Source organism: Candoia aspera, chromosome 3 (assembly GCF_035149785.1).
Source record: "Candoia aspera isolate rCanAsp1 chromosome 3, rCanAsp1.hap2, whole genome shotgun sequence".
Classification (NCBI taxonomy): Eukaryota; Metazoa; Chordata; class Lepidosauria; order Squamata; family Boidae; genus Candoia; species Candoia aspera.
This window is the reverse complement of record NC_086155.1, coordinates 85,517,697-85,541,841: the sequence shown is the minus strand read 5'-3', so window position 1 is coordinate 85,541,841 and position 24,145 is coordinate 85,517,697. Positions and strand designations below refer to the sequence as shown.

At 37.0% G+C, this 24,145-nt stretch overlaps 1 protein-coding gene across 1 annotated transcript in view; it reads right to left on the bottom strand.

Moving 5' to 3' along the window:
- Positions 1-24,145, bottom strand: part of DPYD (dihydropyrimidine dehydrogenase) — a 643,333-nt gene that overhangs the window by 454,268 nt on the left and 164,920 nt on the right. Inside the window, exon 5 of the mRNA XM_063298272.1 lies at positions 15,114-15,275. Within this exon, the coding sequence (XP_063154342.1) occupies positions 15,114-15,275 (162 nt within the window). The remainder of the gene's footprint in view (positions 1-15,113; positions 15,276-24,145) is intronic.

Below are 24,145 nucleotides of genomic sequence, written 5' to 3'. Positions count from 1 at the left end.
TCTCTTCAGCACATGTTTAATGGAATAAATCCACCAAATATCCCATCATATCTCAAGAAAGGTGACCATTAATATTTATCATCCAGTATAGGCTTATTGTCAAGCCACTATCATGAATTGAGGATAATAATTAATTTAGAAAACTTCTAGTAGCATATTAGTTAATTGTGATGTTCTTGAATCCTCATCACTGCTCATATCCCATTCTGTTATTTCAATGAAAGCAAGTTTTCCTGAAAGTAAATCACACCAATATTAAAAGATCTTCTAATCACTTACAGTTTCAGCCACTGGTTGGATGCTTTTTCTCACTGCTTTTAATTTCTTCTTGTTTTGTATTTTTATATTATTGTTTCATTTTATTATACTGTTTTAATGCTATTATAGTATTAATATACTGTTGCAGTATTGCTATATTGTTGTATTTTAACTCTTTTACTGCAAGAAGGAAATGTAAACCTCTCAGATTCCTGCGGGATAGTGCTTCCAATATGTTGATTATCTGCATCTCACACCAGCATTTGATACCAGTGATCATGATAAATTGCTGGAACTGTTAATAATTTGGGAATAGGAGGCACTATTCTGAAGTGGTTGCATTCCCATTTGCAAGACTGCCACCAGAAAGTGACAGTGGGGAATTTATTTATTTTCTGGGGCTTATAAATCTCTCTCTTTCATGCAGCATGAATCCTCACAAGAATAGCAGGCCAAGTCTGTCTATATGAACAACCAGCAAACCCTTGCACTGATGATGTTACTTAGCCAGGTAATGAAACATCTGCAAGAAAACAATCTAGCTCAGAGAGCACCAAGAATGGGACAGCAAAACCCTGAGCTATATATATTCTCTTCTATTGGATAATAAATTTGTTTATTGATGTATTAGTGTTATATCCTGTCTTTCCTTTAGGAACTCAAAGCAAACATTGAGCTCCCTCCTCCTATTTGTCTCCACAACAATAACCCTGTGAGGTAGGTAGGGTTGAAAGAAAGCAACTGGCCCAAAGTCACTCAATGAGTTTCTGTGGCTGATGGCACACTAGAACCTGGGTCTCCCACCTGAACTACAAGACTGAGGATATCAAATTCTGGTAATTTAGGCAATCTAGTAGCACTAACACTGATCCTTGATGGTTTTCCTTTGCTACCAGCAAAGTCCTGATAAACTCAGCAGTGCAGACTCAGTCAAATGTATGTAATGGGTCCCCCGCATTAAGGAGGTCCTTCTAGTGGGATCGAGAAGAAGGACCTTCTCCATGGTGGCTCCCTCCCAGTGGAACATCATCCCCACAGAGATAAGACTGGCCCCCACTTTAATACTCCTCTGAAAGGCCCTGAAGACATGGTTTTGCCAGTGGGCCTGGGGATCCCAGATTAATATGGAGCCCATCAAGTGGTCTGTCTGAAAGCATTGTTGTCACCGTGGATGGGGGGGTGTAATGGATTTGGGGTTTTATTTCTGTAAGCCGCCTGGAATCACCATTTATTTGGGCGGCCAAATAACTTTCTTTAATAAACAATAAATAAATAAAATGACCCACACAAAACGCTGCCTGAAATGGATTGATGAGATTATTTCCTCCAAATACGGAAGAAGTTGAAAGAACAGGTCATTCAATAATCTTAGACAAAAAAGGAAGAGTAGACACTGGATGAAAAAAAAAAGTAAACTGAAGCATCAAACAAAGGTTTTGGGGGGTTTTTTTGTTATTACGAGCATGAAGATAGGCAGCTTTATTTATTATTTATAAAACTTACATGTATATGGCTGCCTATTTTATACAGAATAATCCTAGGTGGCTCACAACAAAACAACAATAAATAATCGTATCACCCATACAAGGAGCATTACGTTTCAGAGAATCTGGAAAAATATATGTCAAAAGAGAACAATCAATCAGCCCAGAGCCTATTTAAGTACAGAAAAGAAGGCAAAAAGATGTATACAGAAAAGAAGTAAAAGGATTTGAAGGACACATGGCATACGAAGTTTCTGAAATTCTTTTAGCTCCTACTGCTTCAGTATCTGGAGAAAACTAAAAACTAGATGACAAACAACCCAGAGCAATAGATACTGTGCATGAGCCCTGGAAGCCTGCAGCACTTCAGTTTTAGGGAAAAAAAACACCTCACAAAGGCCTCAAATGGAGGAGAAGAAGAACTTTTGATAGGAATGCTGGCAGAGATGAAGATTAATAGGGACTAGAACAAAGCAAAAAAGCTGTCTATAAGGCTTGGCTTGAGCTAAGATTAAATTCATTAAGACCACCGTTTGCCTTATTCCAGCAATGTGGGAAGGGGGAGGGCAAAACAAAGATCAATTTCAAAAGTGGGTCCAATTGTACACAAACACATTACTTCCTTACACAGAAGAAAATACAGGTGCCTCCTACAGCTATTGCTGGCAAAGAGGTTGGAAAGTTCAGCATGTTTTGTTTCCCTAACTTGTTTTCTTTTTCTTTACGAAATTAGGAATTGGATGATAGGACTCATCCAAGGAAGGTCCTGCTCCCTCTCCAAATGTTATTGAGAACTCTGTCTCCCACTCTTTCTTGTATCACTTACAGACACAGCGAGCACCTTACTATTCTTTAACATCTTCTGTCACATAAATTTCTCCACAAATCTACTCATATACTGCGTTCTAGGAAGTGCTATCCACAAAAGCTAAATTTATCTGTAAGCTGCCCAGAGTTGTTCTGTACAAGATGGGCGGCAGAGAAATTTGATAGATAGATAGATAGATAGATAGATAGATAGATAGATAGATAGATAGATAGATAGATAGAAAGAAAGAAAGAAAGAAAGAAAGAAAGAAAGAAAGAAAGAAAGAAAGAAAGAAAAAGAATGTAAGGGTGGTTGTAAGCACTGGATTATTTGTATGCCCTTAAAACAAAGGGGTCAATTTAAATAATATAAAGCAAATGCAACAATAATGGTTTGGGTTTGTAGCACCTTGATGCTGAACATTTGCACTTATCTACCTGCAATGCCAGCATGATGTCTTGTTTTGTGCTGTGTTACTGGTACAGCTAGTCAATAAGTCTCCCACCCTATGCACTTAATCTGCTGGCACAGTATGTTTTCAATTGGGCTGTAAATCTTACGATGCACAAAAAGCAAGGACCACAAACCATTTGAACTGCCACACTGAAGACAAAGGGATTAACCCAGCTTAATTGGTTTATAACAATACAGTTAAGTACTTGGGCAGGTTTCCTACTGAATGCTTAGGAAAGGCTGCACATATATTTGAGGCTGTAGTTCAATGACTACTTTGAGCTACCAAGAGTACTACAAAATCCCTTAATTGCTTACAGAGGAATTCTCTATCACAACTTGGGTTGCTGTGTTAAGAAACAAAGAGCTGGACCTTAACAGAGAGAAGGAGAAAGTGTTGCAAAAAAATTTCCTAGAACAAGGTATGTATGTTACAGGCTAGCACCCTTTTAATTTAACACTTATACAGAACCCTTCTGCATTAACATGTGAGCCAAGAAACAATTGCACACTTAAAGGAACTTGAAGGATGCTCTGGAACATGTGGCCAGGCTCTTGCCACTGTATGTTCAAGCTATACTGGATACTTCCCTCTAGCTGTATAGAGCAGCAAAAGATTGATAGGAGTAGATGAACTATCTGTCAAGGAAAATTATCTACCATTACTGATGATAACCTTGATACATTTTCAAGAAGCCTTTATGTTGCCCAGAATGCAGTCTGAAAGCTATTACTGTAGCCCCAATCTTTTCGAACTACTCAAAAAATTCATACAATGGGAATTAGACCTGAATCCATGATAGGCAGATTATCTATTTAAAAAATATTTTTTCCTTCCATCCTATTATTAGAAGCAAGATCATCTAATGAAGCAGATTCACTGGGGCAAGATTCAAGATGAATGAAAGGAAATCATCTTCACAGGGTTCCGTTTTTTATTTACTTAGAAAGGTTTCTTTCTTACCTACATTCCACAGAGTTTTATCTGATAAAATATAACAATGGAGTTCACTAGTACAATATGATATATGGATGGCCTCCAATTTGACTATCTTCCAAAAGAGATTAGGTGCATTCATGAATGAAAACCAATGTACTGCCTCTAAAATACTTTGGGCTCAAACTTGGAAACCAAAGCTTTTTTCAGACACAGTTCACCATATTTTAGGCCACAGTATCATCCGTATTTTGTCTTCTGTCATATTCCTATCTTCTGTCATACATCTGTCAATAACTCTAATAGCTATAATAGAGTTCAGCATTTTAATTCTGAAAGATTTTGCCTTCCTGAGATACAAGTGGGATATTATAGAAATGTGCTTTGAATATTATAGATTATTGTTGCCTATAATTTTTACAATATTTAAAACAGTCATTAAGAATTCCACACACAAAATATGTAAATTTCACAACAGTTATGAGTGTGAGCAAGGTGTAAATAGTGCATAAATTTTAAGTTATCTATCTGTATGTGTATATATTTCAATTTTGTTGTTTATTTGTTTAGTCGCTTCTGACTCTTCGTGACTTCATGGACCAGCCCATGCCAGAGCTTCCTGTCAGTCGTCAACACCCCCAGCTCCCCCAGGGACGAGTCCATCACCTCTAGAATATCATCCATCCATCTTGCCCTTGGTCGGCCCCTCTTCCTTTTCCCCTCCACTCTCCCTAGCATCAGCATCTTCTCCAGGGTGTCCTGTCTTCTCATTATGTGGCCAAAGTATTTCAGTTTTGCCTTTAATATCATTCCCTCAAGTGAGCAGTCTGGCTTTATTTCCTGGAGGATGGACTGGTTTGATCTTCTTGCAGTCCAAGGCACTCTCAGAATTTTCCTCCCAACAACACGGTTCAAAAGCATCGATCTTCCTTCGCTCAGCCTTCCTTATGGTCCAGCTCTCACAGCCATATGTTACTACGGGGAACACCATTGCTTTAACTATGCGGACTTTTGTTGTCAGTGTGATGTCTCTGCTCTTAACTATTTTATCGAGATTTGTCATTGCTCTTCTCCCAAGGATTAAGCGTCTTCTGGTTTCCTGACCGCAGTCAGCATCTGTAGTAATCTTTGCACCTAGAAATACAAAGTCTTTCACTGCTTCTACATTTTCTCCCTCTATTTGCCAGTTATCAATCAGACTGGTTGCCATAATCTTGGTCTTTTTGAGGTTTAGCTGCAGGCCAGCTTTTGCACTTTCTTCTTTCACCTTCATCATAAGGCTCCTCAGTTCCTCTTCGCTTTCAGCCATCAAAGTGGTATCATCTACATATCTGACACTGTTAATGTTTCTTCCAGAAATTTTAACTCCAGCCTTGGATTCCTCAAGGCCAGCATGTCACATGATGTGTTCTGCATACAAGTTGAATAGGTAGGGTGAGAGTATACAGCCCTGCCGTACTCCTTTCCCAATCTTAAACCAGTCCGTTGTTCCGTGGTCTGTTCTTACTGTTGCTACTTGGTCGTTATACAGAGTCTTCAGGAGGCAGACAAGATGACTTGTTATCCCCATACCACTAAGAACTTGCCACAATTTGTTATGGTCCACACAGTCAAAGGCTTTAGAATAGTCAATAAAACAGAAATAGATATTTTTCTGAAACTCCCTGACTTTTTCCATTATCCAGCGGATATTGGCAATTTGGTCTCTAGTTCCTCTGCCTTTTCTAAACCCAGCTTGTACATCTGGCAATTCTCGCTCCATGAGTCGCTGAAGTCTACCTTGCAGGATCTTGAGCATTACCTTACTGGCATGTGAAATGAGTGCCACTGTTTGATAGTTTGAACATTCTTTAGTGTTTCCCTTTTTTGATATGGGGATATAAGTTGATTTTTTCCAGTCTGATGGCCATTCTTGTGTTTTCCAAATTTGCTGGCATATAGCATGCATTACCTTGACAGCATCATCTTGCAAGATTTTGAACAGTTCAGCTGGGATGCCGTCGTCTCCTGCTGCCTTGTTATTAGCAATGCTTCTTAAGGCCCACTCAACCTCACTCTTCAGGATGTCTGGCTCTAGCTCACTGACCACACCATCAAAGCTATCCCCGATATTGTTATCCTTCCTATACAGGTCTTCTGTATATTCTTGCCACCTTTTCTTGATCTCTTCTTCTTCTGTTAGGTCCTTGCCATCTTTGTTTTTGATCATGCCCATTTTGGCCTGGAATTTACCTCTGATGTTTCTAATTTTCTGGAAGAGGTCTCTTGTCCTTCCTATTCTATTGTCTTCTTCCACTTCCACGCATTGCTTGTTTAAAAATAATTCCTTATCTCTTCTGGCTAACCTCTGGAATTTTGCATTTAATTGGGCATATCTCCCCCTATCACTGTTGCCTTTTGCTTTCCTTCTTTCTTGGGCTACTTCTAGTGTATTGGCAGACAGCCATTTTGCCTTCTTGGTTTTCTCTTTCTTTGGGATGTATTTTGTTGCCGCCTCCTGAACAATGTTGCAAACTTCTGTCCATAGTTCTTCCGGGACCCTACCTACTAAGTCCAGTCCCTTAAATCGATTCTTCACCTCCACTGCATATTCCTTCGGAATATTAGTGAGCTCATATCTAGCTGATCTGTGGGTCTTCCGTAATCTCTTTAGTCTGATCCTAAATTGTGCAAGAAGAAGTTTGTGATCTGAACTACAGTCAGCTCCAGGTCTTGTTTTTATCGACTGTATAGATGTCTGCACCTTTGGCTGCAAAGGATGTAGTCAATCTGATTTCGGTGTTGTCCATCTGGTGAAGTCCATGTATAAAGCCGTCTCTTAGGTTGTTGGAAGAGAGTGGTTGTTATGCAGAGTGAGTTGTCTTGGCAAAATTCTATCAGCCTATGTCCTGCTTCGTTTTGTTCTCCCAGGCCATGCTTACCTGTAATTCCAGGTGTCATTGGACTGCCCACCTTACCATTCCAGTCTCCCGTGATGAAAATAACATCTCTTTTAGGCGTGTTGTCCAGTAGGTGCTGCAGATCCTCATAGAACTGCTCTACTTCAGCTTCTTCAGCATCTGTGGTTGGGGCGTATATTTGGATCACTGTGATGTTAGATGGCTTGCCCTGAATTCGAATTGAGATCATTCTATCGTTTTTTGGATTGTATCCAAGCTCTGCTTTAGCCACTTGACTATTAATTATGAAGGCTATTCCATTTCTTCTGTGGTCCTCTTGTCCACAGTAGTAGATCTGGTGGTCATTTGATGTGAAGTGGCCCATTCCAGTCCGTTTCAATTCACTGACACCCAAAATGTCTATCTTTAATCTTGACATCTCACCAATAACCACATCCAATTTGCCCTGGTTCATAGATCTTACATTCCAGGTTCCAATGGTGTGTTGATCCTTAGAACATCGGATTCACCGTTCACCACCAGCACCGTCGGCCGCTAGCTGTCCTTTCGGCTTTGAGCTAGCTGCGTCATCACGTCTGGGGCTAGTTGAACTCATCCTCTGTTCTTCCCCAGTAGGATTTTGACCATCTTCCGACCTGGGAGTCTCATCTTCCGATGGTATACCGACATATCTCTGGTTGTACTGATCCATTTAGTTTTCACGGCAAGAATACTGGGGTGGGTTGCCATTACCTTCCCCAGGGATCGCATTTAGTCTGACCTCTCTGTCATGACCTTCCTTTCTTGGGTGGCCCTTCACGGTTTAGCTCATGGCATCACTGAGGTGCTCAAGCTCCAGCACCACGACAAGGTAACGATCCTTTGCTTGAGATATATTTCAATACATTTTAAATTATGCAGAAGTACCACACTGCTCAACTGTATTAGAACCTTGATACCAATAAACCACTGAAAATAAACTTAAAATTCTGTTATGAAAATGATTCTGAACTATGCCTATTTTAATATCAATCATTGTGCCAGAGCACAGCATTTTAACAGATTTATAAATATTTTTCAAGAAGAATGGTACACATTTAGGAAAATCCTTAGGCATAATTCTTTTCTATTAATCACAACATTAGGACTAAAAGGAGACACAGATCAAGGCTTAACAGATATTACTTGCATTAACAGAAACACTGCATCCAGATCATTGGAATATTGTATCCAGTTCTGGGCATCACACTTCAAATGGGACAAAGAGAAGCTGAAGCAGAGTTTCAGAGGATAGCTATCAAAATGATACAGGGGTGGAAACCAAGCCATATGAGCTGAGTAGTGAACAGTTCTGAAGTTGCTTCTGGCAGCTCCTTCAGTACCATGGGTAGTAAGTCATCTGATCCTGAAAATTTGAATTCATTTAAAGAAGCAAAGTAGGTTCTTACTAGTTCTTAGTACACATTTATCAGTGTCCCCTACCTTCCCTTAATCATGACAGAAAGGAATGTTAAGCCTAGGATAGTGTTGGCCTCACTCTTGCTGGAAGTTTTCTAACATGGGTTTGATAGTACCTGTTGGAAATAGTTTAATGCTGAGCAAGGGATTCAACTAGATGACCTGTAAAGTCCCGTCCAGGTCATATACTATGCATTTTAAGATGATCCTATGATTTTACAAACAATAGTATTGCTCACACACTTGACAAGAGCTTAATCTTGTTTTTGAAAGTAAAAAAAATAAAATAAATAGAAAGCAAGCCACTCCAGAGATACATGGTGATAGTGGGGTTTCAATGGAAAGACAAAGCATTTAACAAATACAGATAGGGTTAATAAAGCATCAGATAACCAGTGCATTCTAAAAGAATTTTATTGAATTTAAAGCAAAGATAAAAACTACAGAAAAGAAAAAAACTACAAAAAGAAAAAAAGAAAAACTAAAAAAGTGAGAAACACAAGAAAATACAATTTTTGAAAATTACATAGAAAGGTGACTTACGACTTTCAACAGGATATACAGCGATTTCCATAATCAACCCCTTACTCTGTATCAAACCAAGATCACATTATTTCTATAAATCCTTCCATCAGCACATAAACAAATCACTAATGCAATTGCTCCTTCCCCTGATAACCAGTGTGTTCTAAAGATCTTGCAAGTTATTTCTTTCAACACTTCTCTGGAGAAGTACAAAGTTCAACTGCATTAAAGTTAAGTTACATGCAGAAGGATGAAATTAGAAAGATGGGAAAATGGGTAGCAAAAGAACTTATTTGTCCTTTGTAGCAGGAACAAAGCGTGCAAAAAAAAAAAAAATGAAGCCTCAACACTGAGATATATTAATTTGAAATGATGTTGAGCCTTTTCTGTAGTGGTCCTGCTCTCCAGAATGCTCCCTCATCCTTCTATGAGACAGCATTACCAAATCTTGCCTATCCAGATCTTGTGTGAATGTTAGGTTGAATGAAAGATTACATGGAATGAATACCCTAGGTAAATTAGAGCAAAAGTGGCAAGATTCCAATATTTGATATTTAAGACAGAGAGTAATCTTTCAGGCCTACTTAGCTACAGAGTTAAAACTGAATGCTTTAGCTGACATATGCTTAGTTTATTTTAAAAATATAATTGATTCATTTTGATAACCAGGAATTAGGGCAGAAGCACTTTGCAAAAACAATGCCGATAGTATAACCACTTAGTTCAATGGTATAGAATCTAAGGCCTCAGGGCCATGTGTGGCCCCTTTAACCTTGGGAGAGTTCCCAGAGACATCCAAAAGTTGTTGCCAAATTGTAGGTTTAAACTAATGGAAGGGGGAAATTATGAAATATATGACTGGATCATAATAATATTTATTATATGAAGTTTAGTTTTTCCCCTAGCTCCACCCTTTATTATTTGGAGTGTGGCCCCCAGTAAGCACTCAAAGACTTGAGAAGGGAAAACTCACATGCCCCAGGTTGTACCCTCCTATCAAGAACATTGTGAATGCAGCATATCCCCTTGGTGGGTTATTTGTGGTGAACCATCCAAAGAATCTAGTGAAGGAATACACATTTGATTCAACAAAATATGTAACACCAGTTGGAGAAATGTTTATTTATGAAAAGGCATGGAGATATTTATCAATCCTTTATGACTTATTAATCAGAAACAGATTTTATCAAGTGTTTATATATGATTTTGATTAAACCACAAACTCAAAGAATTTTATTTTTATTTATTTAATTAAATTTATATCACCGCCCATGTCCCACAACAGGGGACTCTGGGCAGTTTACAATAAATAATGAATGAGATTCAACAACATCAAGAAATTCCTGGTTATGGAATAAAGCTTCCATCTCTTTGATCCACAACCCTCCCAAAATCATACAGACTTATTTCCTAATTGAATATACACTACAGACTCTTTATGATAATACTTGCAAAGAAAATAAATGGTCTTTAAACTGAATTAGTACACACCGATCACACTGAATTTCTTTCAGGGAGATATATGAGGGACAACATCAGATTGAATGTTATTGATAAATTTAAAAACCCAAAGGTAACTATGATCTTTCTTGATATAGGAAAAGCTTTTGATAACTTAGAACATTCTTTCATGTACCAAATCTGAAATTTGGGTTTAACAGAAAGTCTTCATATTCTAGCTTTCAGTGATCTCTTCTATGAGAATAGACCTTCAGTTGCTTGGATAAAAAATTACTCTAAATCTTAATTTTATTTTAAGTTTTATACTGTGCTGATTACCACTGCTGATATTCATCTATTATTTGGATTTTAACAACGATCTGTAGTTTTGATAACACTATAACATTTTCTGTTATTTAAAAGTAATTAATGAAATATTGAAATGTTTTGTCTAATTCTGTTATTTGTATATTCCATTTATTTCCCTTATGCTTTTTTCTTTTTCTTTCTTCTTTTAATTTTTTTTCTTGAGGGGTATCTTTTTTATTTTCTTCTTCTTCCTCTTGTTTTCTATTTTTTTTTTTCCTTTTTTGGCCAGAGTCACTTGTAAAAGTGAGATGGGTGGCTATATAAATTAGATAAATAAAATAAAATAAAATAAAATAAAATAAAATAAAATAAAATAAAATAAAATAAAATAAAATAAAATAAAATAAAATAAAATAAAGACACCAAGGGACCATTCACACTTGAGCTGACCAGTCTGGCAAAAGCTCAGAGATGCATCCAAGTTTGGAGATCCTGAAAGCTATACAGTACTTGTCTGACTAAACTGTTGATTTAATGTCTGATTAAACTGATGAATCTCTTCTACCAGGCTAAGCTAAAGCTTAGATCTCTAATAATTAAAACTAGGCAGCTCTAAGTTCACCCAATCCTTGCTTAAAGTAACACTGGCAGATCTCTCCATCCATCCTATCTGCCTATGTTTTAGCTCATTTAGGTTGAGGAAATTTCTCACGTCATCAAATTGCTGCACAGTTCTGTTGTTTCCAAAATTTGAATCATGATTATAGAATATGCATATGCATATGCTTTCTAGCCACAATGATGGAAAATGATGAAATGTATGTCATAATATCACAATTCAAATCCCACATTTCTGTACTTCTGTACCCAGATGCAAGTACATAAGGAGTAGGACTGAATCAAGGCATCACATTGCACATTTTGTTACTTGACTCCCCTCCACACTTGGCCTCCCATAGACACCCAAGAGAGTTTGTATGAGTAAATGGATTGAATCTGTGTGCTTGGCAAATGTAGAAGTAAAAGAGCAACCTATCCTAAAGCAGAAAAGGTCAGGACTGGCATATTGAAAAATGAAAGCAGCATGCTATATGCATTCTGAATGTGTATCAGTACACCGCATATATGTCCTACTTGACAGGAAGCAGACAACAGTATAACAGCATTCAAGACAGTCTCTAGATTAGTGATCTTAGCTTGTATAGAATAGTGTGAACATGCTGGGGATAAATTAGGTTTTCATTGAACTTGTGGCAATACTGGACAATATATACCAAAACTGACTGGTACTGTTCTTTCTATTAGCAAGGAATGCTGCATGTGGCTCAGGTGCAGCTAAGGCTGGGAACTTTATCTATACTTTCTCTATCATACTATGAAAAAGTTATGTAAAAACCTTGACTAACCAGAGCTATGAGGGATGGCAAGGGTCAGTATCGATGGGCTCATCTGGTGATAATTGTGGCATATGAAAGATTGAATCATGGAATGTAAGGGTAATAAACAGTAAAGATTGTTAACTAAGAAATGAAATTAAAGAGTGAAAAATAGATATGTGTCTATGAAACTAAGAAAGGGGAAGGATGTAATGGATGTGAATGAAGGTGCTCTGATCTTGTGGAGTGGCATTGATGAATGCATGCAGAGAAAGTTTAATTACAAAAGAATGGACTGAAATATTCTTCAGAAGGTATTAAATAGTATCATCCACTTTGTTATGGATTGTATGAAAGCAGAAATATAGAGGCTGAGGATAGTTAGATGTTATGCTGTCATGTATGTGATAATGAAAGAACCAGATATGAGTTCTGGAAAAATCTGTGCAACATTTCAAGTGAAAGTTATCTAGCAGAAAATACTATTCTGCTAGGAGACTTGAATGGATGGGCTGGAATGAGATGAGAGTATAGCATTTTTTGTTTATTTATTCTGAATGACTGAGAGAATTAATGAAGGATACAAAGATGAGGAGGTATTCTGATTATGGGACAAGAGTGGATCTTGGAAAAATGGATATGGAGAAAAAGGAAAGAAGTGAAGAGAGAGAGGGGGGAAGGGAAAGGGAGAGGGAGAGGGAGAATGGCTGTAGGAAAAAAAAAACAGTACAAGTCCTGAATAAAAATGTATTAGAATTTAGATTAATTTCCCAACAGATTGAATTGAGAGAGATCGTAAGAAAATATGATATGGAAGTCACTTGGAACAAACTGAAAAAAATCATATCACAGTGTCATGCCACAGAAGCATGTGGAGTTATGCCAATGGGTCGTATGAAATAGGATGCTTGGTGAATGATGAAATAAAAACCTAAGGATTAGAAGAAATGCATATAAAAGAATGATTGCTACAAAAAGGCATTTATTTATTTAAAAGACTTGTATACCTGCCCATCTTAGAACTACAACTCTGGGCAGCTCACAACAATTATATAAAACCAAACATCATACAAAAGATAAAAGCAAAAAACAATGAAAATAAAAACAAAGAAGCCTGGCACCACAACCAAATTACCTTGACGCAGCCAAAAGCACTGTCTTCCAATTCCAACTTCACCCTATCCCAGCGCTTGGGGGAAGAGACAGCTTTTTACAGCATTCCAGAAGGGTAAAAGGGTAGGGGATGGATGGATGGATGGATGGATGGATGGATGGATGGATGGGAGTTTCAACAGTTGTGTTCAAAAGAATCGTTAACATTAAAAGTTGCAGATAAAAGGTAAAAAATTGTTTTGAAAGTGGGTGAAGAGGAGATACATGGAATTAAAAATAAAAATGATGAGAAGATTTGGGATGAAAGTAAAGTAGGATGCTGGAAGGAGTATTTAGAGATTTTTATAGGAATGATAGTGATGCCGGAGTACAATTGAAACAAATTCTTATGCCATGAACATGTATTTTTATATGCAGATGAGACCCTGTGAATGGCTGAGAACTTGAATGATTTCAGGGAATTATATGATGCAATGAGAGATATGGATCTGAAAATAATGTGTCAAAGACCAAAGTAGCTGTGTTTGATAGTGAAAATGGAGCGAGCAATTATAAGCGATACATGGCAAATAAGAAAGCATAAAGCTGAATTTGTGTACCTTTGTAAAATGTTTACTAAAGGTAGAAAAATAAAAAAAATGTGAAACCTGAAAATGCTGGTAGAAAGGGGTCAGATAGAATATGGACTGTTGCAAAGAAAGAATGTTATATCCTGTTAAAATAAGTGAAAATGGCTGTGCAAAGGAGTGTGCTTCTGTCTATTTTGTTACATGACAGCGAGAGTTAGTATGAAGCAACAAAAAAATAAGTTGAATGCAGTAAGAATTGGATACTTGAGAGAGGGTTAATAAAACAAGAAGAGATAGGGTTAAGAATGTTTGGATGGAGTTGAAGAAATCCTTTAAAAAAGGCAGAGAGGTGATAAGTTTAAAGAACAAAAGAAAATGTATGAAATGGCATATGGGCTTGGTTCATCTGATTCCATGCCTTTAATTCATTTAGTTACTATTGTTCATTCCTTTCTGTGCCTGAAAAAAGTTGCTTATTCCAAAAGTTAATAGTGGAATGGATTTCTGAGTAGCACACTATAATTAACAAGCTCAACACAAACTACCTTAGGTCCACCCTGTGCTAAGCAACATGCTATCGTACAAACTAAGTCTCTAAGAGCAAATTAACACTTACTGTGCTCCTTTGCTATCGCTATTCTAACACGCACAGCTATTCTGAGTTTTAGTAAGTGACCAAGGCTTGAACAAAGAGATAGATAGATAGATGTAACATGCTGTGATAATGAAGTAGGGCCAACTTCATTATCACAGCATGTTGTTTATGGTTTATTAAAAAAAATTCATAAAGCATGCAAGTTTTAACAAAAAAATTGAAACTCATAAAATTCAACATTATTTTAAATGAGAGTGGTGTGCTAAAATTCAGTCCTCATAATATTCTGAACACCCTTTCTTGCTATACCTAGTTTGCCCATATTCAGATCAATGCTGTAGCTCAAGTATAAATTTAGTGTTTGGTTTGGGGCTTTCAAGGTCATTTTCTAATGTCCCATTGCCTGACATTCAGGTGACTAAAGCACTGGACTTTTTAAGTTGTGACACCATCCTCCCTTTTTTGTTGATGTCTTGGCACCCTATTAAGTCCTTTCATTCTGGGGACATTTTTAATTCCCCTTGAATTATTATATTTTGAATCCAGGCTATGGTAGCTGAACTTTAATCTAACTGAAATAATAATGAAAATGATGAAATGAAAAAAATAATTGTCAGTGGTGTGAATCCAATATACATGTAACCTTATACTTGTAATCTATCCTGAAACTTATGTGTGGGGCTGAAAACCTGAATAAATGCTATTTTTATAAATTTTGTGCAGTGATTACTTTAGAACAGTAAACTAATTTCTTAATTGATAATAACTCTCTACTCTTGTGTTCTATACGAAGAAAAGAAATCTTATCACATCTGCTTTAATCAGGTTCCAAAAGAAAAGAATCACTGAAAAATCTCATGCATAGAGAAGAAGGGAAAAATTGAGCTGTCTAAATACATCTTTACTTACTTCTGTAGCAAATTGCTGCAGTCCACCAATATTAATTGGTCCTTCCTCAGTGGCATATAAATTGCATCCACCCACACAAAGATCAGAAGTTGGACATACCATCCCACATGACAGTCCAAGTGGATTGTCAGAAAAGATATTTTTGGCAGCTCCATAGTAATTCTGCAGAAACAGAAAAAACAATAGCAATCTCATATTAGAAGAAATATTGAATGTTAGAGAAGCTGCTTGCAGTATTTCATCTGTATTAACATGTGCTGTGTTAGACATAAAGATTTTTACAATACTGTATGATTTCACACAAAAAGTAGTCACACATTACCCATCCTTACAAATTTTAAATCCACTCTCAATCATGACATCTTATTTTAAAACTGAAATTTTCTTATTAGATGAGATGGATTTTAAGCTTCTGCCCCGTCTATCCATAGCAAAATTACCTCTGTGTAGAAATAATACTGAATTATTTTCTATAATGGTTGAAATAATACTGATTTTTTTCTATAAGTATATAACTATTACATACTTATAATACTGAATTATAAGTATCTATAATGGCACCCTACAATCATAAATCAATTAGATAGATAAAAATGCAAGATAATACAGCTTCACTCACAATTTTAATCTCATCCTAAAGATCTATCAAGACACTTACTCTCATTATTACTGATCACTTATCCATAAGCTTCACCACTGACCTTTGACAAAGTAGACTTATTAATATATAAAACAGACAGTGTTGGTACACTACCAAAGATTCAGCCAGACCAGCTGTCGGAGAGATCTAAGGGCAACTTCATGCTGGTTCACCTCACACCAAGCACCTCACCATCTAATAAGTGTTGCATTTTCTTTTGCATCAACAAAACAGCATTATTTTTCCCAACATGTTCTTTATAATATCTGGAAACATACAGTGAGGAAAATTTTCCCCTCAAATTTACAGCCTTAAATGGAAGACATAACAAATACTGCTGTTATTAGAACAGCCTTTTCCCACACAGTATTTGCCTAGTAGTGGGATGATATGAAATCTGAGAAAATACAGAAATAAACATCCAATAAATCTGGAAGGCACAAGTTGGGGAAGCATGAGGAGACCAGAATTAAGTTCCATTCATTCATCAAACTTTTTCCCTTCTTTGACTTTTCTTTTTCCATTCATGGCTTAACTTCATAGGAAAAGCAACCAAATACACTGGGCTGAATAGGATTTGGAAGAACTGCTAGATATAGAATAATTGAAAAAGTGTATCAGGAAAAGTATTTTGAAGGAGTTAAGAAAGCTACTTCAAAGGCTTAGCCTACCCAGGTATTTGCAGTCTCCATGCTGCATGGTTTAAGAACGCCTCTGACAATGGCCTAGTTTGGATGACTATTAGAGGCTACATACATTGTAGCATACAAAGCTCTGAACAAGCATGAAGGCCAAAGGCTTCCATTTCCTACTTGAGTCAACCATTTTCCTCACGATAAGTTGAATTATTTCGGTAGCTCTGATAAAATATCCTGCAAGTGTCTTGCTCTTTGGGCAGTCAAAACTTCAACAGCAAAATATTAAATAATAACAATTTCCTCTTACCGTTTCATTGCACCTCCAAACAATTGCTGAAGTATCTATTACACTTTGTTGAGTGGTAGCACTAGCCTTAGATCCTTTCTTCAGTTCTTCCCTCCTGTGTCAATTACAATGGGAAGATCCTGGCTTCAGTCAGAATTTTGATCAGATTGAAGCCAGAGGAATCTGGCTTAAAAATAATGAACCAACCAGGAAAATAAGCCAGGCTCAAAAATATGGGAAATGGTCTTGCTATCATAGAAACTACCAGATAAATTAGAAGTGGAAGCCTGCACGAAAACATTATCATATCACAAGATGACAAATCTTGTAATAAGGCAAGCTACATGCTGTATAACTGGCTCAATGAGTGATTGTCACATTTTGAGTTCAGGAAGAAATTAATATTCCAAATTTATGGAAGAAAATAACTGGTTATCTGTGAGTATTAGAAGCAGCTGTACTCACAGCTGGTCAGCTACTGGAGACAAAGAAAGAGCCAGAAATACACATGCAGTATTCTCCATTTTTATACTTCACTGATACATTCCATCCAATTGTCCAGTCTTTCTTACAACAAATAGAAAATTGGAATCAATTATTAAGCAGCTTTGACCAAATATTTTTTGAAAAAAATCAATTTTAAAATAAGTGAATCAATAAGTTGCTTTCAAAGCTTTGGGCACAATGATAAAAAACTAACAGATGGAGAGTGGGCTGGTCTTGTTCCATCATTCCTGCAAACTGCCTTACATTAACATTCTAGCTAATCTAGATGGTAACCAACAAGTTACATATTGTCATTTTAAAGGAAGTAATGCATGAAAATATAACTCAATTTATTTGTCAGAATGTTAGAGTCTTTTAGTACATGATGAAAGTTGAAATATCAAACCAGATGCCTTTTACTCTAAAGCTGAAATCTAAAAAGGTATTTACTTATAAATGCCAAATCAGCACATGCAAATGTGTAGCCATTTTAATGTATTGATAGAATGGATGTTCTGTGAATGTTCTCTGCAACCTATTCAACAGGTGCTTATTTTTCCCTGTTAAAAACAATTAATTATATCACAGTTAAAAGACAAATTTTCACGTACTAATTTACTTGGGTGGCAACTTCATTAGAATACTTCCATTATGTAAATTCAAATGTTGAATGTTTTTCTCTGTACTAGATTATTATTGTGATTAAATTTATGCCAAGATGCATCATTCATTGCATTTAAATCCATTATGTACAGTTTATATGGACTATGTAACCACTGGGAAGTATGCATCATGAGCTACCATTTTATTAAAGAATAATACAGCAAACAAATTAAAGTAGAATCCAGCAAGTGGATTCTGCACTGCATTGTGGCTGATATATTTTTAGCACTATTTTAAATTACTTCAGAGATCATGAAAACAATAAACAAATATTAATTAAAAGACAAAATCTGAATAATGGTATAAGAACCTGTTGTTTTCATGCTTGTGCACTAAAACTTCCTAGCTTTTTTTGCTAGCCTATCTGAAATGATGGCAGAGTAACTCTTTTACAACAACTGAAATGTAAATTCATTACAGTCATACCTTCCATGCACTTCCTCACTGTCTTATTTAAATACACACATAAATATACAAAGATGCATATAGAAAGAGAAAGAGAATGCCAGTGTGGTATAGTGTTAAGGTGTTTGCTTAAGAGTAGGGAGACCCAGATTCTAGTCCTCCCTTAGGCTCTAAAGTTGGCTGGGTGACTTTGGGCCACTCATTCTTTCTAAGCCCTCAACTGGGAAGTCGAAAAGCATCTATTTACCAACCTGTCCTACATCAGCATGGTAATTATAAGCCATAACTTAAACTGAAAAGGCCTTAATCCTGCAGTAGATTGAGTTGGGATAATAATAATAATAATAATAATAATAATAATAATAATAATAATAATAATTGAGAGCCAGTTTGGTGTAGTGGTGAAGGCATCAGGCTAGGAACCGGGAGACCGTGAGTTCTAGGCCCACCTTAGGCACAAAGCCAGCTGGGTGACCCTGGGCCAGTCACTCTTTGCTTATACCTCATGTTTGTCTGGAAATTTGCAGAGAAACATGAGAAGAGGTCCAATAGTTGGGCATTTCAAATGTTGGATTTATGCTTCAAAAATACTAAGTAAATCATCACAGCTGGCCGGTGGAAACAGCAGTAGTGGATTATTACAAAGAGCAGAAAACTACTTTGCAGATTAATACTTCTATGTATAAAAAAGACAGAATTATTTTTATTAAAATCCAAGCAACTATGAGCAAAACACTGACATCTAAGCATAGCACAAAATAACAGGAAGAACTATTGCTCTGATTAGATGAACTGTCCTGAATTCAGAAAGGAATTTTTGCTCTTGAACTAATTGTCATTAATTGTTCAAACCATAGGTCATAATAATATGGTAGTCCTTCAGGTTTGAAGAAGACACGCTGTTGTGCAGTTCATCTGTGGACACGGTTGTGCAATCCCAGTCTGGAAGCACAGAGTCTAGCATAATGGGAGCACCGGAAGTCCACTGTTGTAGTAACCGGGGGTGTTATTCTGTAACATCACTCACGGTTTTCTATCAGTTTTGGGCAGCACCTGTCTTCAAAGCTAGTGGAGGCTTCAAAGCACAGGGCTCGCCAGTGGGTTCTGTCAGCAGCCACAGCTTCTAGCTCCTTTAGCACAAATATACTACTTACAACTGTAATTCCACAAACTGTTGGCCCCAACCTGTCAACAAGAATGAGGAAATGAATTGTGTCTCTGTGGCAATATACTTTTCTTTTTCTTCTTGAACAAAAAGAAAGGATGTGAGTGTCAGCAATCACAAATATAAGGAATGTGCTATTTATAAAGCATAGGTCCATCTAAGCCAAGACTATTTACTCTACATAAAAGCAACTGCCAGTGAACTTAGGCAAAGGTCTTCCCCATATCAAAAAGTGATACTTGGAATTTGCTTCAACTTTAGCTGATTACTAAATTGAGGCTGCTGGATACATAAATGGCTTTCATTAGATATTTTAACAAACCAGGCCTGTTCCTTGTTAGAATCAACATCGTACCTCTAGGAAATATTCTAAAAGATAAATGTCTTTATTCTCATCTGCTCCTACTATTATTTAAAAATAAATTGGTAAATGGTGGGAGCTAAGCTCCCACTTAATTGAAAGAGACAGCATTACCAACTCAACTAATAGCATTTATCAAAAAAAACAGCCCAAGAATTATATTACAACACCAATAAATTCTGTATTCAGGACTGAAGAACATATAAATGTCTTTCTCGTAACACACTTATTCTAATAGATAATTAGCCAGTTTTCTGGGTCTGCACAATACCCTAAGCCAACTAGCCAAATGGATTGGTTTGCAAAACATGCTAAGAGACACACAAAAAAGGCTAACCAAGATTAACAGAAATCAATCTTAACATGCTATGTGAATATACCTGCTAGGTATTTACTGTTGAAGTATGTTATCTGTATTGGATGGGTGTGCTTGTGTACAGTAATGTGTAAGAACAACTCCATTTTATAGTACTGGAGATACTTTTTAAAATCAAGAAGCTACAAGACAACTTTGGTAACTACTGATTTAGATAACCTCTCTGTTTTCAACAGTTGTTGATCAGTGATGTGCACATCTAATTAGTTGTGCTGGAATTGAAAAATGTACTAAAGGACATCTGTATCCAAGTTATGATTCAATAAACGTATGCATTTGTTATACTGGACAACCTTGCCTTCAGTGGTGATTGTGTCCACAGGGGGACAAAGAGCCTGAGAAGGAAGAAAAATTCTATTTTTTTCCTTTAAAGAGGATGAACACAGCTGACCCCCTACATTTCTTTTCTTGAAATGTATAGGATCTCATGTATGGGGGAACAAAGAATGAACCCTTATTGCCCAGATCCTTCCTTTCTGAAATATATTCTGCTCTACCTGGTAGAGTTTAAAAAGAGTTTTCTGTCTAGATCAGTGTTTCTCAAACTTAGCAACGTTAAGATGTGTACACTTCAACTCCCAGAATTCTCCAGCAGGCATGCTGGGAGTTGAAGTCCATACATCTGAAAGTTGCTGAGGTTGAGAAACACTGGTCTATATTGTACAAGAGGGGGTAGAGATGCAACCAGCTTCCTACCCAGCCACTCTTTGCTTCCCTAATTTTAATTCCATTTGCTTTGTTTCCAGTTAAGGTAAAGGTAAAGGTTTCCCTTGACGTAAAGTCCAGTCGAGTCCGACTCTAGGGGGCGGTGCTCATCTCCGTTTCTAAGCCTTGGAGCCGGCGTTGTCATAGACACTTCCGGGTCATGTGGCCGGCATGACGACTCGGAACGCCGTTACCTTCCCGCCGAAGCGGTACCTATTGATCTACTCACATTTGCATGTTTTCGAACTGCTAGGTGGGCAGGAGCTGGGATTAACAACGGGAGCTCACCCCGCTGCGCGGTTTCGAACCGCCGACCTTCCGATCAACAGCTCAGCGGTTTAACCCGCAGCGCCACCGCGTTTCCAGTTAACTACTACATAATTCTGAACCTTTTGGAAGACATAGTCATGTGTATCAGGGATACAGTCAGATGGCTTAGCGCAGGCACCACAGCCCTTTCAAAATGGGCCAGGTTCTCCTAAGGAGATTTAACTGAAGTAGGCAGCAGGATTCCAAGCCTGCATCAGCAAGATAGGACTGACCATGAGTTATGATTATTCCAAGAAGTTCACTTTTTACCATTATTCATGAATGAAAACAGGCTTGGATATTAGAATGCTTTGTAAATGTTTTTAATTTAACAGATGCCTGTTCATGCTTTGTTTACAAAATGCCTTCTCTTGGGCAATTCCACAGCAAAACATGCACCAAAGCGGACAGGATGTTTCATGGTTCCCTTTATCAAAATGTCAATAAGTACTGCATTGGTAACCAAAAGAATAGAAGCCAGTCTTAAACAGACATCAATAATTGGTAGCAGACAGAGGCAGATCTCTGCATGTATCACTTGGAAGCATTACATAATATGCATGTAAATGAGAATGTTTTTACTTGGAAAAACCTATTAAAAGATGTTGGATCAATACTGTTAGACCAGAAGAAATTACATTTTCTATCAGAAAATGCTCCTACCATTTAGATTTTCCTCTGGTTCCAGCACACATTATGTATGCATCAAGCAGAGATTTTCTGATCCTATAGGTTTTTCAAATACATAATGCAATCTTCCCCAATTTAATGTGTTCTAGACTTCATCACTAAAGTTGTCTTCTACATAATTAGGATAGAAGGAATTCTTATCATTATCCATCAATAAGCCCAAAGCAGTCTTTCCATAAAAATAAATCCATCTAATTTAAATGAAACTTTCCTTCTAAGAAAGTATACATGAACACAGTAAGAGAAGGAGCTGGAAATGAATGTTATCAAAATAGTTCCCATTTCTACACTCCATTCTCACTTCTATTACTAACAAAGGAGCAGATTTTTATCCCATCCTCCCACACGCCTGCTAGTATTGGCTTAATCCAGGAAAGATTAAAGATTTTAATCCACAGAAGATTAAAGATTTAATCACAAAAAGCCCAAAATTATTGTCCTGGCAAAGGCTTCTGTTTAAGAAGGTGCAGACAATATTGAACTAAGTGCATTGAGCTGATATCAAGCAGCTTCCTATTTTGGAGCACACAGTTGCCGAGTTTTTTCCACCTTATCATTTTCAGACCTGGAAGGAGACTTTATTAAACCACATGGCTCATAAAACTATACAGTGAGTGAACAAATAGCACACTGACATCCACAGCTTGTTGCTATGGTCATTAACGAAGGAGGAACAATGTGTAATGTCCAAACCTAAGATTATGGTCTAGTCAATATTTAAAATTGATTTAAAATTCATATACAATCTTGGCTTGTTTCTAAACAATAAACTGTGATCCTAGATATAAACATCATGTTAAACTGTTTCTCTATTATTTACCATTTAAAGAGAGAGGCAAAACAGGAGTGAATGCTGCTGGCTTAAATTATAGTTTAATAAACTAGAATGTGTGGCTCATTGTTGTTTGCAAATATGGCTTAATGGAATATTCATAGACACAATATTCAAACACAAATCCTGCTGTATTCAGTGGAGCATTCTTCCAAGTTAGAAGGCAAGACTAACCTAGCACTGCAATGCCATATATGTTATTTATGAACAGGGATGAGTAAAACTGTCTGTCTTGGTTTCTACAACTTTCAAACTTCTAGAAGCACAAATGTGTTCTATTACAGTAATACATGTTTTTTTTAATTTCTGACAAATTATGCAAAATGTGTTGGAAGCAAAAAAAATGCATTTTACCAACATTTTCACTTAATATGCAGTATGTATTTTATATGTACTTGAATTATATATACAATTTCCTTAATTTATACTTTCCAATACAGTTTGATCATGCAACTAGACTGAATTAGATCAAACTGAAATAGTGCAAGCCAAATTAATTCTCCAGCTTTCCTACTCAAAACTTCCACTGAATTTAGCTAAACTCACTTCCAGATAACTAGGTATGGGATCACAGTGGGCAATGGCAGATCATTTAAGTACTGTTGACAAGAAAACTACATGGAAATCTGAAGGCTACAGCTAAACATAGGGCCCAGGACCTGACTAAGCAAAAGCACAGGGCTTAAGACCAGACTAATCTGCTACAATAATAATGTAGAGATGTGAATCATTTCAGCAGTTCTGAGTCCCTTATGACCTAAAGGTCTGAAAAAGATATATAGGATTTGAATTTGGGGACTGCCATTCACAGAAGTTGAATCCAATTTGCACTAGCCATTTTCTTCATGAAAAGCTTTCCTAGTATCTTATCAGAGCTCTACTTTACTCTTGAATCCCTGCCCTGCCAGCCTTCTAGTTCCATTATTGGTCTGGATGACGCCTGACAGGCTGAAATGCTTGGGCAGGTTTTGATGTCAGATAATGAGATCCTAGACCAGAAAGCACTCTTTTAGTGACCAGGGAAGAATGCTAAGTGTTCACAAGTAGATCTGGAGGAGATGACGTGGCCAGCCTAAGCTTCAAGGAAAACTGGACACTTATGAAAGAATTGTTTTACAAGAACACAACCAAGAAAAGGAGAGCCTGAACCAAGGAAAACCTGAAATTGTTAAAACAGAAATACAACATGCTAAACTGAATGTTTTAGGTATACAAGAACTTAGGTAAGGAATGAGCTACATTAAATTAGATAACTACATGATTGAAGACATGAGACTATGGAAAGGAATGGAATGGCCATGAGGACAAGGACATTACTCAAAAAGACATTGCTAAGTATGTGTTGCTATATCTCAAAAAATTACAGAATCATCTCTCTCTCTCTCTCTCTCTCTCTCTCTATCTATGGAAACCTATAGGGCCAACCAGCTTATATACCACAACTCTGGGTGGTTCTGACAGAGTCAGAAGGAAATC